This window comes from Arvicanthis niloticus, chromosome 21 (genome assembly GCF_011762505.2).
Source record: "Arvicanthis niloticus isolate mArvNil1 chromosome 21, mArvNil1.pat.X, whole genome shotgun sequence".
Lineage (NCBI taxonomy): Eukaryota > Metazoa > Chordata > Mammalia > Rodentia > Muridae > Arvicanthis > Arvicanthis niloticus.
Genome location: NC_047678.1, coordinates 22,235,370 through 22,251,854, shown reverse-complemented (window position 1 = coordinate 22,251,854; position 16,485 = coordinate 22,235,370). Strand labels below are relative to the sequence as shown.

Genomic DNA, 16,485 nt, shown 5'->3' with positions numbered 1-16,485 from the left:
GGCTTGAGAACTTGTAGCAATGGATGCTATAGAAAAAAAAAAAAATAAGATTGTTGCTTCAGGTGAGAGATGGGATGAAGTTCTACTCAGAAGTATGTCTAACCTGCTGCATTCTAGGTGGTTGATGCATTCAGAATGTCAAAGATACCACCCAACCATTCCACCAGGGAATCACCTGAGATCCAATATTCAGGACAGGAGGACCCTGGAAGAAAGAGACTTACTAGGGTGTTAAGAGTGGCTCATACATAAGTGAAGACCTGCAGGCATACAAGGAGAGGCTCCTTGGTACAAAAGGAGGCTGAGTTTGCAGTCAGCGTTTATTAAATGTCAAATAAATCGAACGATCTAGAGTCACCCATGTGTATGCTGTTGGCTCCTAGCCAGAGTCTCCGCAACTGTTAACTGCAGTAGTTCCGAGATCCTTAGCTATTGCCCTTGGGTTCCCAGTAGGACTTCCGCAGTCTAGCAAGAGCAATCCTTGCCTGAGAGAACTTGTCTTTCCTGGTCATTGGTACCCACAAGGCATGGAGGTGTTATGCAATTTCCCAGAAGTCTTTGCTATTGCCTCTTCTGCTGTTCACTGTCCAGCATGTTGGTTGTACAAACGCTTCCATCTTCCACCTTAAGTAATTACTGAGACCATTTCACATCTATTTTTCCAGCCTCCAGTCCCTTCCTTAGTGAAATAAGCTCTCCAATTCCCTGCTCTCAATGTCCCTCTTCACAGTGGTCAGCTCTGTGTGCCCAGTGGCATTCATTCTCACATCTGGGGACCCAAGGTTTGTGTGTCAACACTGCTGCCTCTGTTTAAAGCTGGTCTCCCCCTTCCTCCACACCCGGTACCACGCCTCCCTCTAAACATTCCAAACTTCTCCTTTGTAGTAACAGTCTACTGCCCTTCAACTTAATCCAGTTCTAGAGCTTCTTGGAGTCTGACCTTGAAGAGTGGCATCCCTGACCTTCTGCCTACTCCAGTCTCTGTAGTGTTTACAGTCCACTCCCCGAGTGTGGTCTCCTGATTCCGCACTGCCCAGCTTTGTTCTCTTTCGTGTCCTCTTTCAGTTCTCAATCACATGAAGAACCCTGAGAGCTTGGCTTTTCTGTAGATCCCACAGTGCTGGTTAGATGTCTAGCAGTGATGAGGAAAAGGAAGGATGCTCGGTGTTCCCAGGCACAGTATCAGAGATGGTCCCTTAAGAACTGTACATGTTTCTAAGTAGCTCCGCTTTCATGCTCAAATACCTGGACCAAGTTAGATGAGTCACAGAGGTGACAGATCTCTCTTGGATCCAGAATGAGGTTCAAGCAGGCAAACTTCACCCACCTCCTTATGACACCATCAAAGCCTGCTGGGACACAAGTATATTAATCACTGGAAACAACTGAGTCTACTCATTCTTTGACACTACCCTGTGGAATTCTAGCAGTCCTCTCCCAGCTAGAGGCCAGCTGGCTTTTGCTGGAACTTCTGAAGCTCTAGGCTCAATGGTCACAACTGGCCTGGATGTGCTTGCTACTACCATTATTCTAAACCCTGAATGTGCACCATGCCTAGACAAGGTCAGTGGGTTTCTCCCCTAGCTCTTAGTCCAGGCATGTCACCTGCTATTTACAACTGTGAGCTCTCTGTTTTGCCCTGCACTCCTAACACTTGTAAATGTCTCCATAACCTTTCAAGTACCCCCACGTAAGGCTTCCTGTATCCCCAGAGCTCACATCAGCCACCTCTGGTTGATCTTCTGGTATAGCGCCTCTATCAATAGGAAAGTATCTCTTCTGCTTCCAGAAATATTTGGTGTCACACCAAAAGATACCAGACAGCAGTGAAGCCATGCTCCCCCATGAACATGTTTACAAATTAGACCTATATTGGAGATTTGTGAACTAAGGGATGAGAAATCTGGCGGTGTGCTTACTAATAAAGCAATAACAATCAGACGTTTAAGACCACACATGCTCCTTTTATGCCAAAGATATGGAACCTATGAAAAATGGAAACTCAAACATAGCTAACACTTTTAAAGTATTCCTATTAATAACAATGGTGTGAGAGCCACAGCAGTCACTGTAAAATGCCATGTATTATGAGGGTCTATTAATTTAATATTGCCATCATCGCCTCTAAAAATATTTCCCAACATTCACAATCAGAGAACATCTTCAGAGCCCAGTCTCCCAGTGTTTGGCTGTGCCTGACTGTTGCTGACTTGATTCCCTGTTCACTGTCTGGTGATTCATTGCACTAAATACCATTTTCCTGATAATTAAAAACTGCTCACTGGCAAGTGGGAGCAGGAACAGGCTGATGCGGGATTTATGCAGAAACACAAAATGAGCCGAAAGACAAATGACCTGTTCCGCTTAGCGACAGGCATTTTTTCCACCTCTTCATCTGGGATTTGAGAGAGGCTGGCTAGAGCTTGGGAGCATGGTCTGGGGAGATCTGTCATCATATGAGGAGGTGTTTGCAAGGAGATCCATTGTATTCATATGCTTAGCCAAATCACTCTGTTAATTCAGAACACATAGACCCCTGCGTGCAGCAGGAGGACCTGGGTCAGGGACATCTTTCCTCCTTCCTTGTTGGACGCTTAACAGGCTGTGGCTAGAGGAAAGGCTTTGAGTTTGAGCCATTTCTTAGACTTTGCCTGAGCTTTCCAAGTTTCCTTTCTCCATACGACAATTCTTTTACTCAATGTCAAGACAAACAGGGAGTGATTCCGATGGATGCATTAGATGCAGGATTTAGGACATCCATTTTGGTTAGACATTTCAACAGATCACAGACTTGGGCTTTAGGCAGCTTTCTTGGCTCCGGGTAAATGCCCCAGTGACATCTAAAGCCCCAGACACAGCATGGCAGCTATGGTGTTACATGTATGTTCAGGTAAGTGCAAATCCATGCACATATGAATCCACATTTCTCAACTCCTCAGATCTCTCTTGGGAAGTTAAGAGCATGCATCATCACAGGGCAGACACATTCCCATCTGAGTGCACTTTGTGGCACATTACTGGCCTAAAGAATAGAGGCTCTGTCAAGAGATGAGCCTTCTCCCTTCTGGGAATAGCTTCTTCCCCAAACTGGCTGGGGCCAATATCTGTAAAGCTCATTAGCTCAGAATCCTTCCTCATTCATCCTCATCTATGTCTTTACTTGCAAGCCATTCATTACAGCCCATTCTAGATTGTTTAATTAGTTTCCATGGAAGAACTCCTTCAGGACAACTTAGCATACATCTTTAAAAGCCCTTGATCTAAAATAACAAGGTAGTTATTTTGAAAGTAACGAATATAACCCTAAGTATAAACCCTAAGTGGCTTATATTCCCCCACTGCCCACCATGCCTCATTTCCTTTTTTTTTTTTTTTTTTTTTTTTTTTTTTTTTTTTTTTTTTTTTTTTTTTTTAGCTCCCTGAACACAACTGAGAAAAAAAATTGTTGATAACAGTAATGAGTCTATCAGTCAGGGAGTCTTCACAGTACATGGGGCACTGCGCTGGGCCTGCCACTTGTCATAGGGTCTTTATTCTCACAGGCAAGCTGAAAGGAAAGTCACATTTCCCCTATTGGTGGAGAAGCTGTTATAAGCGATAAGTCTGAACTTGCTGTATTATGCAGGAATAATAAAGTATTTTGGGGTTCTAATGTCATGTACAGATATCAGCACCAGGGAATGTACAGAATTAGGAGGGAAAGGCAGAGCTTATTGACACTACCCTGGTGTCCTTTTTACCCTCTTTTTTTCTTTGTTTCTGTGTTGTTTTATCTGTCTCCTTCATCCTCCCATGGGTGATGTCTCACCTCCACCATCAGCATCTGCGTTTCTTTGCCCGACTGCTTTCTCTGGCCCTAGAGCCTCCCGCTTGCCTATGTTACTGGCATTCTGACTATGCCAATCACTATGGAAATACCTCAGCTCTCTTTCCTAGAGAGGGTCCATTCTGAAACTGTGGTCAACCATCCAAGCTCACAGAGTGAAGACGGAGCCAGTTAATAACCCACAGTAGTCAATGACTTATGGACATACCTTCTACCTTCCACCTTCTGTTCCCTATTTAATTTTCCCTTTTTTTTTTTTTTTTTTTTTTTTTGTGTGTGTGTGTGTGTGTGTGTGTGTACTTCTTGGCATACCCCAGATAAGCCATTTGCTTTTATAACATGGCCTTTAGGGCAGTTTCTAGGGGAACCCTAAGCAGGGCTGGTGCTTAAGGAGATGCCGCCTTGGGCGGCTCATAAGCTTACAGTCTGACCAATTGCATTTTCTCTTCGTGTGTTCTGCACAGCAGGTGGGAAGATGGTGGCACCCCATCTCTGCTTTGCTTTTAGTCCATTGCTACTGAAGAGCTCTCTCACGCATGCACATGTGCATACATACCGTTATCCCCTGGGGAGTGAAACATTTCAGGTGTACAACAGGCTTCCTTCAGCTGAGAGCTGCTCTAAATATGGCCCAAGACAAAATCAGACACTTGTTTAAAGCATCATGAGATTGTTTTGTTTGTACAATGTTTTTTTTAACTCGACTGCATGGTTCTCAAGCATGGAGTTTGTTGCTAATGTTTCATGGTGTCAACTGTCTAGGCATAGACAGAGGTAAGAATCTCTGCTTGCTTTGTCCAGATTTTAGTTAGTGTGTGCGTGTGTGTTCCACAGCCGAAGTCATCATCAAGTTTGTAGAGTTTTTCATGTATGTACATGTGTGCGTTGTATATTTGTCAAGTGTATGAACATATGTGTGCACATTTCTTGGATGGCAGCCAAAGTTAACCTTATTTGTTGTTTGTTGTTCTCCTGAGTCATGCAACATTTTTTTTCTTTTTCTTCCTCCCCTCCCCCCCCCTTTTTTTGACAAGATCTCTCATTGGAATCTTGCTATTTTAGGTCATTCTGACTATCTGTCTCTACCTCCCCAGCACTGGGGTTACAAGTCTATGCCATACATTCAACATTTTACATGGATGTTAGTGATCAATCTCATGTCCTCACATTTTTAAGGATAAGCATTTTACTGACTAAGTGATCCCCCTAACCTCTCAATCCCGCCACAGAAAGCCTTCTAGTGTGTTTGCCTATTTCCAAACAAGCAGTCTGGAATGCCAGGAACAGTATTGTTAAAGGACAAAAGAACCTACCTTTGGGGAAAAACTGTTTCTTCCATCACTTGGCTTTCTTTGGCTTAACCTCCCCCCACCCCCTGTTCTTCAGTGTATTTTTCTTACTTCTTTAGGTTGTGTGCTAGGATTTCCAGTCCTCTCCTGAAGAAGGAGGTGATCAAGACATTTAGAGAGGCATTGGATGTTTTTCTGATGGAAAATGACAGAAGTAGAGCATAGCTGGAAGGCTCTGAGGCAGTAGGGGATAAGACATGGATGAGGTACTGAGATGAAGTTTTTAAAACCTGAAGCCCAGCCTTGGCCTTGATTCCCACCACACACAGAGACCCACCCGACCTGCCCCTACTGATCTGACTGCTTTATAGGTACACTGCAGCAGGCAGCAGGGATGTGGTGGTAGACCAGATAGCCCATCTTTTGTAGCACCCCCCCTTCACCATGCCAGAACTGTGGAGACAATTTCTACACTTCACTTAATGACACGTGGAACACATTGAAAAATTACATCTCAAATGAATCCATTTGTTCTTGGGTTCCAGTTGCTTTTTCAGTGCCCTGTCCTCTACTTTTTGAAAGTAGTTTTTCTGCAATGACGATTCTCTATTTTGTCCCCAAGCACACCTATCTATCTTGCACTGTATACATCAGTGACAAGGTCTATATTCTTTTATGTATTTCTCATCTACCATTTTATTCGTTTTTTCATACTTCAGTGTGTCTGAAGGCATGGGGGGTTCAATTACCATTTTTCTTTCATTCTACCCTATTTTTCCTGTGTAGACATTATTCTTTCTTGTATTAATATTTTCTAAGCTTTTGCCTTACATTTTCCCTCCTGGCGTACTGTGTTGGCACTTCTGTCTTGAGGATTTTCTAATAGTGATTTCTTCATTTTTTTTTAAACACAAACTCCATCCTCATCCCTCTCGTGGCCATGGACCACAGCCTTCAGTTATAACCTTAACAGTGGCCTCCACTCAGGAAAGTTGTCAAGTTGATAAATATTGATATCTACCCTACCATTTGACCACCACTTTTCTGCTAATGCATTTGGTTGGCATCAATCAGCGTCTTTGCCTTCTGTGAGTGCCTGGTGTGGGAACTGGTCCCGATCTGTCACTTATAAATAATCTGTTCTACCTTTCATCAAGAGCAGAGAAAGGGGAAAAATATGGAAGAGATGTAGAGGGCAGAGAACTGGAGTGGTTCTGGGGAAGAGAGACGGGGCAGACACCTGGTGAAGAGAATATTCTTGGTGCTAGGGGCATCTGTGGTAGCAGTGACCATATCCTCTCTGGGATGTTAACCTGCTTATCTCATCCAATAAGGCTCCCCAGGGATGAAGATCTACATTGACCCGTTCACTTATGAGGACCCCAATGAAGCTGTCCGGGAGTTTGCCAAGGAGATTGATGTGTCTTTTGTGAAAATTGAAGAGGTCATCGGAGCAGGTATGGCTCTTCCTTCCCTCGTCTCTGTCTTCTTCTTGTCCACACAACATCTTCCTATCACTCTCGATGCCTTTCCTTCTCCTTATAAAATGAGTATGGACCACCTACACTGTGCATCTAGGTCAGAGCAAGAACATTGCTCAGAATCTTTGGGGACCTTGGTCACAGTGGCTAAGCTTCCCTGGGAAAGCACAGACTGGACATCGGCTCCCACTTTCAGTGATTCTGAAGTAGCTCTGGAGACAGACCACAAGACCCAGATAAGGAGAGAGATGCAGGGTACTTAGTCATGAAGATATGAAGAAACCATTTAAAGAGCTTATCTAGTATCCTCCTTGATGGTCTCAATGACTTTGGGACAATACTTCTCCCCTCATGTTGACTCCTCCTTTTCCTGTATTTATACCCTTGTATACAGACCAGGCATCAGAATAGAATCCCAATGTAGATTAGAACTCACTATTGAGGGGCCCCCAGGAAATCACAACAAAAGATTGATCTAGAAAAATTCACCTTTCTTTAATAGATTGTGGTCAATCTGTCTATAGACCCAGCCTAATTAATATAGGGTGGGTGAGATGTTTTTAAGTGAGATTTTAAAAAACACAACAACAAAAAACAAAACACAAAAAAACCCAAAACATCCCAGACATCATTATTTTTAAGTAACCTCTTTACATCTTTGATCTGGGTCTCCTTCTAGACTTCATCTTCATCTACAGACTCTTTGTCTTTGTTTCTTCAGTCCTTAAGAGCCTTTCTCAGGCTATCTTCATCATTGTTCCTGGCACCAGAGTGCTTGATTCATGCCACTGGACAGGTATGGAGCGACATTTCCCAATCACATTTTAACTCCACAGGGCATGTGGAAGCTGAGTCCTGCAGGCAGCCACTTCATTTGTTATCTTTAGAGGGAATGTCACAAATCCTTCCACTCACAGCTTCTCTCCATGGGCTGAGGGGTCAAGAAGCCACCTATGAAATTGGGAACCACATTGGGAAGCACACCCCATTAGGCCACCATCTCTATGCTTTGGGATCATCTTAAGCCCTGCCTTCTTGCCCCTCCTCTGGCCTCACTGTGGAAGTCTCCCTTTCACAACACGCTAACACCCACCACCAAGCCCTCAGGAGTTCCAGCTGGCTGACTAGAATCTTACCCATCAGGGTCTCTACATATTTCCCGTTGGCTGTCATTAAATATTTTACTGAACCACGACTCTCACTTCTGTGTCGGTAATTTCCCCTTCCTCTTTAGACACTGACATATTTAAGGATCATTCGTTGGAAGGTTGGGTACCAGATAAATTGGACTGCTCTTACAGGCTTTGATTTCTCTGGGAAACTTAAGAGTGTTGAGGAGGCGGGCCTGCTGTCCTGCACTCTGTTTGCCTGCATTATTAATTGTCGTTATGGCTCTCGGTAATGGTGCTAGTGATTTTAATGTTGTTATTTATGTCATGTGCTTAGAGTGATGTGTTCTGGACTGCATTTCATCCCAGACAGCACACATCAACACCCCTCCTGCCTTTGTCAAGGGACGAGTAAAGAGAGCCTTCTCGCTTTATGATCCTGCCAGGGAGCTACAATTTGGGGTGAGCTCACCAACTGCCAGATGCCCATAAAGGGACAATTGATGGTCCCACTCTATCCTTCACCTTCTATTTGTGAGTAGCATTTGCCAGTGCTGCTCTGTATGTGCAGTCTGCTCAGAGGTTCCGTGGCTTTCATGAGGCTCGCCTGGTGTTGAGAGGAATGCACTTAACAAATTACATGATGCTCAACAGCACGGCATTAAGAATTTTGTCTGGTCCCTGCTGACCAACCTCTTTACCAAGGTCCATCTCCTTGTGATTCAGACGCATCCCAGGGCTGATCCCTGTGGGTATTAACTCTCTATTCACAACCGGATGCGATTTTAATACAAGACGCTCTACAAACACATTCATTTCCCCCCACACCCTGCCTCACTGAGACTGGCTCCCCCTTGTGCTAATCAAGAGATCACTTGATAGCCAAACAAAAGGGAAAAAAAAAAGTAACAATTACACAATGTAATTGACAGTGTTCTCTTAACCAGCCAGACAAATTAGGGCAGAAGGGAAAAACTGGTTTGCAACTAGTTCGCATTATTGGGGATGGGGGAGCTACACAGAAAAAAATAGCCAACCAATCTCCTCCTTCCCTTCTCCCCCTTCTTCCCTCCTCCCTCCCCCCTTTCTCACTTCCTCCCTTTCTTTCTCCTTTCAGTACTCCCCCCCTTTCTTCTTTCCTCTGTTTCTTTGACTCCTTTCATCAAAAAGCTTTTAATGGATACTTTCTATACACTGAAGTGGATTTCCTAAGAAGAATAAATGGCGCCTCTGCTCTAAAGTCTGGCAGACTTAGTGGAAGTGAGCAGTATTCACAGTCAGCTACTTTACACCATAGTGTAGCACAGAGGAGAAGCTACAGGGCCCATCCTTGCAGGGTCTGTGTAGTGCCATGGGCTGGGGGTGTTGGAGATCAGGAGGACTCCTCTGTTCCTTAGTTTTCTTTTTGTGACCAAATACTTGACTAGAAGCATCTTAGGGGAAAAAGGGTTTACTCTGGCTTATGGCTTAAAAGGGGATACAGTTCATCATGGAGGGATGGCAGGAGCCTGAAGCACCTGGTTAGAATGCAGAAAGCAGATGGGAAGCAAACCCTCACAGCTTGCCTCTAGAGACCTACTCCTCCAGCAAGGCTCCACCTCTTAAAGGCACTACAACTATTATTCCTTCAAAATATATTTTTTTTATTTTCTGTGTGATTATTTTGTCCACACGTATGGGCACTATAGATATGCTTAGAGTCCACAGAAGTCAGAAGAAGGTCATATAAGATCTCCTAGAAGTGGAACTATGGATGACCATGAACCATCATGTGGGTGCTGGGAATCGAATGTGGGTCCTCTCCAAGAGTAACACATGCTTTTTATCACTAAACCATCTCTGCAGCCCTTTACCCCAAACTCTTAAAGTAGCACCACTAGCTGGAGACCAAGTATTCAAGTAAATGAAGCTGTAGGGGCAGTTTACATTCTAACCACAATTACTCCACCAAAGAAGTAACCTTCAAAGCTGAAAACTATTAGGAAAAAAGTACAGTGGTTCTCAACCTGTAGGTCACAACCCCTTTGGGGGTAAAATAACACAGGGGTCACCTAAGACCATTGGAAATCACAGATATTGACATTAAATTTCATAAAAGTGTCAAAATTACAGTTATGAAGTAGCAATGAGAAAAATTTATCGTTGGTGAGTCACAACAACATGAGGAACCATGTAAAAGGGATGCAGCATTAGAAAGGTTGAGAACCACTGTATTAGAGAAAGACAGTGACAGAAAAGGAATGCCATGTGATTCAAGAAGAAAAATGAGCATTGTGTTCCAGAGCAGCTGTGCTGGGGTCTGCCTGCACTAGCTCACATGAGCCAACGTTGGGTACCTCTTCCGTCCCATACGCAGCTCCATTGGTGCTCCTCATTGGCCACTGCAGGTATATTTACATCATGGGAATTAGCAAGCACTGTTAGCCATGAGCATTTGTTTCTCTCTGCTGCTTGGATTTTTGAGAGAGATAGTTATAGGACACATACCACTCTACAAGAGTGGAGCGTACAAGGAATGCTGACCCATAGCCTGTGCGGGGTTATTATAAATAGGGTTCTGAAACCTTTGCCTGCCAAATATGGAACCACAGAAGAGGGTTGTGCTTCTTCTAAGAGAATCTGTTTTAGTGTTCAGAGAAAAACCATCAATTAAGCCTGCAACTATAGTAGATGCTGGAAATTTTACTTAATGTGTAACAGTCCCTGCCATGAGAGATTATTTTCTAGCCCAAAACAGTTACCATACTCCATGAAAGGAAGGAAGAGGCTGTGTGATGAGTAGGGGGGACCATAGGGAGGATGTAGTCTTATAGATATGCAGAGAGGCTTGCTTTCAGGGAGGACTCAGGAAAGAGACACTCGAGTAACCACTGAGGTGGACAGATCGGCTTAGATGGATTGGAGCGAGAACAGAGGCAATGCTGCTGGGAAAGCTTTTATGTAGGTTGGTCTAGACAATCGGGCTAGCCTAGAGATGAAACAACTGTAATAGAGATGTTTTCCCCCAAGGGACAAATGGGATCCTGAGCAGGTTGAGCAAAAGGATGGTATTCAGAGAGTGGACTATGGTAACTGCTGTAGTTACCTCTGATGGGAGGGAGATTATGGGAAAGAATGGGTAAGCCTTCTGAAACCTAGAGACAAGCTATTGGGGCTTTGGCTAGCTGTGGGAAGAGGACCTGAGAGGGCAGATGCTGGGATAAAGGGTGGGATAGGAGATGCCACTAAATCAACTAGATACCCAAACTAGAGTAGTGTGACAAATGGATCTACTATGATGTTGAGGGACTGGAGATAGTGGGGGCAGTTTGGCATGGAGGTTGGGCCCAGAAATGAAGACCATTAAGTACCAAGAAGGCAGAGTAAGGGTGTGGCAGGGTTGGTTATCTGAGGGAAGAGGTCAATGGAGTAGAATCTGAAAAGTATGAGACAGACACATCACAGTAACTTCAAAGTATCTTCTAAAGCTGTTTAGGATGTTGAACAAAGAAATAAAAAGTAACCACTATAGAGCCAGGTATAACACCACCCAAGAAGATGCCATTAACCTGTAGTTCTTTTATGTCAGCCTTTCCTCATGGGGCTCAAAGTTATATTAGAGGAACAGAACACGTGTTCTTTCACTAACCTGGGACTTGACCTAGTATGTGGCAATTTTGTTGTACAACTAAGTGTGTCTCATATGTGCTAATGACAGCTGATGACAGTTTTGGAGGAAAACACATGGCAGGGGTAGAATTTTTGAGAGCTGAACAATTTGAGGGAATGAAAGAGAGAGACTAGAGAGATGGAATATTGTTGTTGCACATTGGACACTCTGAAGATGGCTGACTGGAGTGAGGGAAAGCCCATCTATCTCCTTCCCCATGTGGACAATGGAATCAGCTGACATCAGAGGAGGCATTGTATCCCTCTGGTCTTCATGGAAACTATCAGCTTATGGTTACCATAGGTGTGACTAATAGGAGTCACCTCATTGTTCAGTTTCAGATCGTTGGTTAGTTTTGATCAGTAGGACTTCTCTAGAGAATCTATCAGGGCTACCATATACATTCTTAACAGAGTGAAAGGCAGTCCTGTGTTCAGTTTGCAACCCGTGCAACTGTGCAGTAGGCTGAGCATATGGCTGTTAAGTGCATGAGATTGTAGGTAGAGGTGTCATTAGAGGTGATATCCAGGGGAAAGCATGCCGTCTACATTTTAGTGAATAAATGCCCATTGCTAGCAGCTACTAATATAGCCCTTCCACCGTGGCAAGAAGGCTGCTTGCGGGGAGCATGCTGGGTAAGAGAATGGGTGTTCTATTCAGACGAATGTGTGCTCACTGTGTGGGGTTGTTATCTTTGGATGAATTCCTGTAGAGAAAGGTTCCCTGCTAACCTGACACTCTCAGCATCATTGAACATGAGGCTGGGCAACATCCAGACTTGCAAGGAGGGTTCTAGAAAAGGAGCCCAAGGGAATGCCTCCAGGAACTATAATTAAAGTGTGCAGCACACTCTGAGTGTGTGCAGCGTGTCTGACACTACTCTGTATACTTCACAAGTGCTGTGCATTTAATCTGTGTAATAGCCTATGTGTCAGAGATGATGTTTACGTGTGTATGGGTTTTCTAGACTGGCGAGGAAATCAACATGCAGAGGATGGCTTGCTGCCGGCTGTGTTGCCCTTGAGTTAATGATGCAGCTACAATTTAAACTCAGATGTAGCTGATCCAGAGCTGGTAAATGAAACCCCTGCACCCGCTGCCACTTTCGTTGCTGTGGAGAAAAAGCAGCTAAATACATAGTCATTGCTTCTGATGGTAAACTCTGCTTAGCAGTTGGAGTACCCAGGCCCTTTTTGTTGTGAATTACAATACTGCCTTCCAATTCATTATTCCTTATGGTAGTGCTAAGAAGACTGCCCAATGGTCCCTGGAAAAAGCATGTACTTCGTAGGACATACACATCCTATCTCTGTTCTCATTCTAAGTATGCCCTAAGAAGGACCATATGCTTAATTATGTAATAAAAAATATAGATGCATGTATAATATATGTAATCTCATGCATGAATACATACATAAACACATGTGATACAGAAGCATGTTGATGCCTAACAACCACAAAGAATTACAGAAAAAGAGAAGTCCTTTTTGCCTTCACCATCTCATTATTACATTCTGTGAATGCTGTGACCGTGAAACCAGTCTGTCTCATGAATTTACAGTATATAGCAGCCCGGGTAATGGACATCAGAGGAGCTCTGCCAAAAGGATGAAAATGGCTGTGCTCAATTAGTAATGTCTGTCCTCTGCGCATGGTCAGGGGATAGTCAGATGCAAGCCTTAACACTTGTGTTTAGTTATAACCTACTTATCTTGCAGAGGCTATTGTGTTGAACCTTGCTTGAAACCATTCTTTCAAACCTAGCTTAAACTTATTCTTTAAAAGTTCCATATCGAATGTATGCCTGAATTAGTAACTAGGATTTCTGCTTTCCATTTTTCCCTCAAGGCAATTTGAGACTTTAAAATGCTGCTGGAAGGGGGGAGGGTGCAATTGTGGGTGTAGATTCCTGCCTCACACAGCCAATAGCTGCAGCTTGAAATACCTGCTGGCAGGCTGGATGTTTCATTTTCAAAAATTGAGAATTCTCCCCTTCTGATTTTATATATAATAGTTGAGGTATTTGACGCTGCCGAAACACTGTTTCTCTCTTGCTCATTTTGTCAAGGAAGGTAGGAAAGAGGCTTTGGCAAGGCTGCAACTTGTAAGGAATAGTTTCCCCCAGCTGTCTGGGAGGACTGTCAGAAGAACCAGCTAGAAGGCATGCACTGTCAGCCTAAAAGAAAGTACTTCCCAGAGGAGAGCCAGGCATCTGAATCATGTGGAAATGAGATAACATCCAGATTCCAGGGTCTCACCCACCAAATCTCTGATCTAATAGATCTGTGGTGTCTCTGGGAATCTGCATCTTCTAACAAGTTCCAGACACAAATGCTGGATAAGACACTGAGAGCCACTGAGTGTCCTTGGCCTCCATGCCTGATGTAGGAGCTGAGTAAATAGATGTGAGGCTCTGGGAGAGAACCCAGGTTAGTAGCAGAGATGCACGCTGACTGAAGTCTACCCTGACTAAGATTAGGCCAGCTACACTTACCGTAGGTAAGTCTTCTCAAAAAATAACCAACTACAAACACTATCAAGCTGAACCAGTTTCTATTCGCACCTTGATGTGCTGAAATAATTTTATTAAGAAATGAAAAAAGTGTGATTGCAATGTAAGGCACATGGGACAGGAAAGTCTTGAAGATTTCAGATCTTCACACAACAATGCACCATCGAGTTCTGGCCTAACGGCAAAACAAAAAAAGTATCTGAAAGCTGGAAAAAGGATGAATGCACCATGCTGCTTGGTGTACTCGATTGGGCTTGCTTGTTTTTGAGACGGAGTCTCACTGTACAGTCCAGTAGGGTCACAACCCGTGTTTCTCTGTCTTCTGCATACCACAACACCCAAGCAAATGCAGTCTTTGAAATTAATACATGAATCAAAAGTTAAAGAACACACATGCATAGTGCTTTCTTAGGTTGTAAACAACACAAGTCCTGGGTTTTCCTTGTTATTAATAAATAAGGGCTATAAGACCATGCGTTTCCACCTCCCTGAGGCTATTGAGATGCTAAATGGCCAGAGACCCAGATTTCGCCATGCTAGGCTTGGCTGAAGATATCCTCTATGCTGGAGCTCCTGGCAACTTCTCATGGACTCTGGCACTTGTAGATCAGGCATCTGTAGGTCTTGCAAAACTACAGAGATCTATGCATCCTCCCCGTTTCTTGACCTTAATGTCCCCCAAGCACAGTCTCTTCTCCTATTTCTTTGTTTTTCACTCACTACCCACATGTGTCCTTACCTATCCGACATCTAGAGACCCTCTCTCAACTCCCAGGGAGGATAGTAAGGCTTCCTACTTCTTTCTGTTCTGTAATGAGAACATTGAAGACTGGAAACAACAAACCAGCATTCACTGCTTTCAGGCTGGAGTGGACCAGGCTGGAGTGGACTTGAAGCTCCCTCCTCCACCTGCCTCATTGTACTTAGGGGGAGACTTAATTGTGGGGAGCCTCTGAGGAGAGCTTTGACACTTAGTGACCTATTTTGCAGTTGGTGTTTCGAAAGCCTCCTGGCTCTGAGACTAGTAAGTTCACCTTCCTCTCCCTCTTTCTCTCCCTCTCCCTCTCCTTCTCCCTCTTTCTCTCCTTCTCCCTCCAGTTCCTTCCTCCCTCCCTTCCCCCTCTCTCCCTCTCTCAAACTGGAAAGGAAAAGGAACTAATTTCCCAGAGTCCTCATTCTTTATGCCACCGCAGAATAGATTTCTGAGCACTGAAGTCACCATCGACAACACCCTCCTCTCCTTACCAAGGAGAACACGCTTTTATTTTCTGACTCTCAGAGAATGAGATGAGACTCCGCAGAAGATATAATCTGAAGCTTCAGTCTTAGAGGCCCTGATTTGTGGAGCAGTTAGGCATAAAGATCAAATGGCGAAGTGACGCTTGTCAATCAGAGAAGTAATCTCATCTACCATGTCCTAGGGGAGACAGCTTCTCAATACCATGCTTTCTTGTTTTCCCTCCTCCTCCGTTTCTTCTTTCTTTCCACACACACCAATAACGATTACACTGTGTTCCCGGCTATGTGCCTTGTGAGGGCAGCATGTGTGTAAGCTCAGAAGAGTCAAATACAATCCCAGATTTCGGGGCTTCGGAGTTCAGTAATCTGTGTGCAGGATTCTGGGGGGTTAAAGCACAGTTCTCAGCCTTGGCCACACAGTAGGAGCACCCGGGCAGCCAGGACAGTGACAGTACAGTTAAACAGAGCCCCGTATTCAGAGAGGTTTCTGCTTCAGTTTTATGCTCCCCTGTCACCATCTTGAAATCCTTCATATTTTTTGAGCAAGGAGTCCTATATTTTCATTTTCTGTCAGGCACTAGAATTATATTAGCCAATCCTGTAGGCAGCTATTAAATATAGAAATTCCCAGGCTGCACCCAGACCAATTATTCAGAAGTTTGAGACGAAACCCAAGTCTTTGTACTCTAATTGCAGAGCCAGCTAACATAGAACAGAATTTCTGAACTGGGGCGTTGATGTGTATGTTTGGGGGCATATTCGGTTTATCTAGTGCATTTTTCCAAATTACACACACAGGCTGATAAATATGCTGCTGACTCTGCCTCATTCTTAGGTAAGAGTCTTGGATGAATGGCATCCACTTATGGAATTATTCTTTGATAGGTGGTAGCATGTGCTTACTTAGAAGGCCAAGGCAGGAGGATTACTGCCAGCTTGAGGATGCCCTGGGCTAGAGACCATGTCTCAGATAGGAAGACAGTGAGGGAGCTCAAGAGAGAAGAAAGGAAGGAAGACAGGGAAGAAACTCCACTTCCAAGCTCTTACCCACATGCAGACTTACTAGGACAGTCACTGCATACTACAGAACTGCTTGAAGCTGTAAGACCGGCCAGGGTGGTCTCTGAATTGTTCCTTTTTATCCAGTGGCAAATGGTAAGAAGTGAGGTGGGTGTGGTCGGAGCCCTGACTGACATTCAGCCCTCTGGTTTGGGAACAAGCTTTTGGCATCTCCTTGCTACTTTCCATATTAGTAAAATGGGTATTTTCTTTGCAGAAATGTCATGGTGATTTGACAGAATGAACCATGCCATAGTAGATGGCCAATAGATAAAGATTTGTGGGCTATCTCCATCCAGAAGAAATAGTTGTATAGTCTTT

At 44.1% G+C, this 16,485-nt stretch overlaps 1 protein-coding gene across 1 annotated transcript in view; it reads left to right on the top strand.

Annotated features, from left to right (window-relative positions):
- The window catches only part of Ephb1 (EPH receptor B1), a 427,245-nt gene that overhangs the window by 358,848 nt on the left and 51,912 nt on the right, over positions 1–16,485 (top strand). Inside the window, exon 10 of the mRNA XM_034484387.2 lies at positions 6,450–6,572. Within this exon, the coding sequence (XP_034340278.2) occupies positions 6,450–6,572 (123 nt within the window). The remainder of the gene's footprint in view (positions 1–6,449; positions 6,573–16,485) is intronic.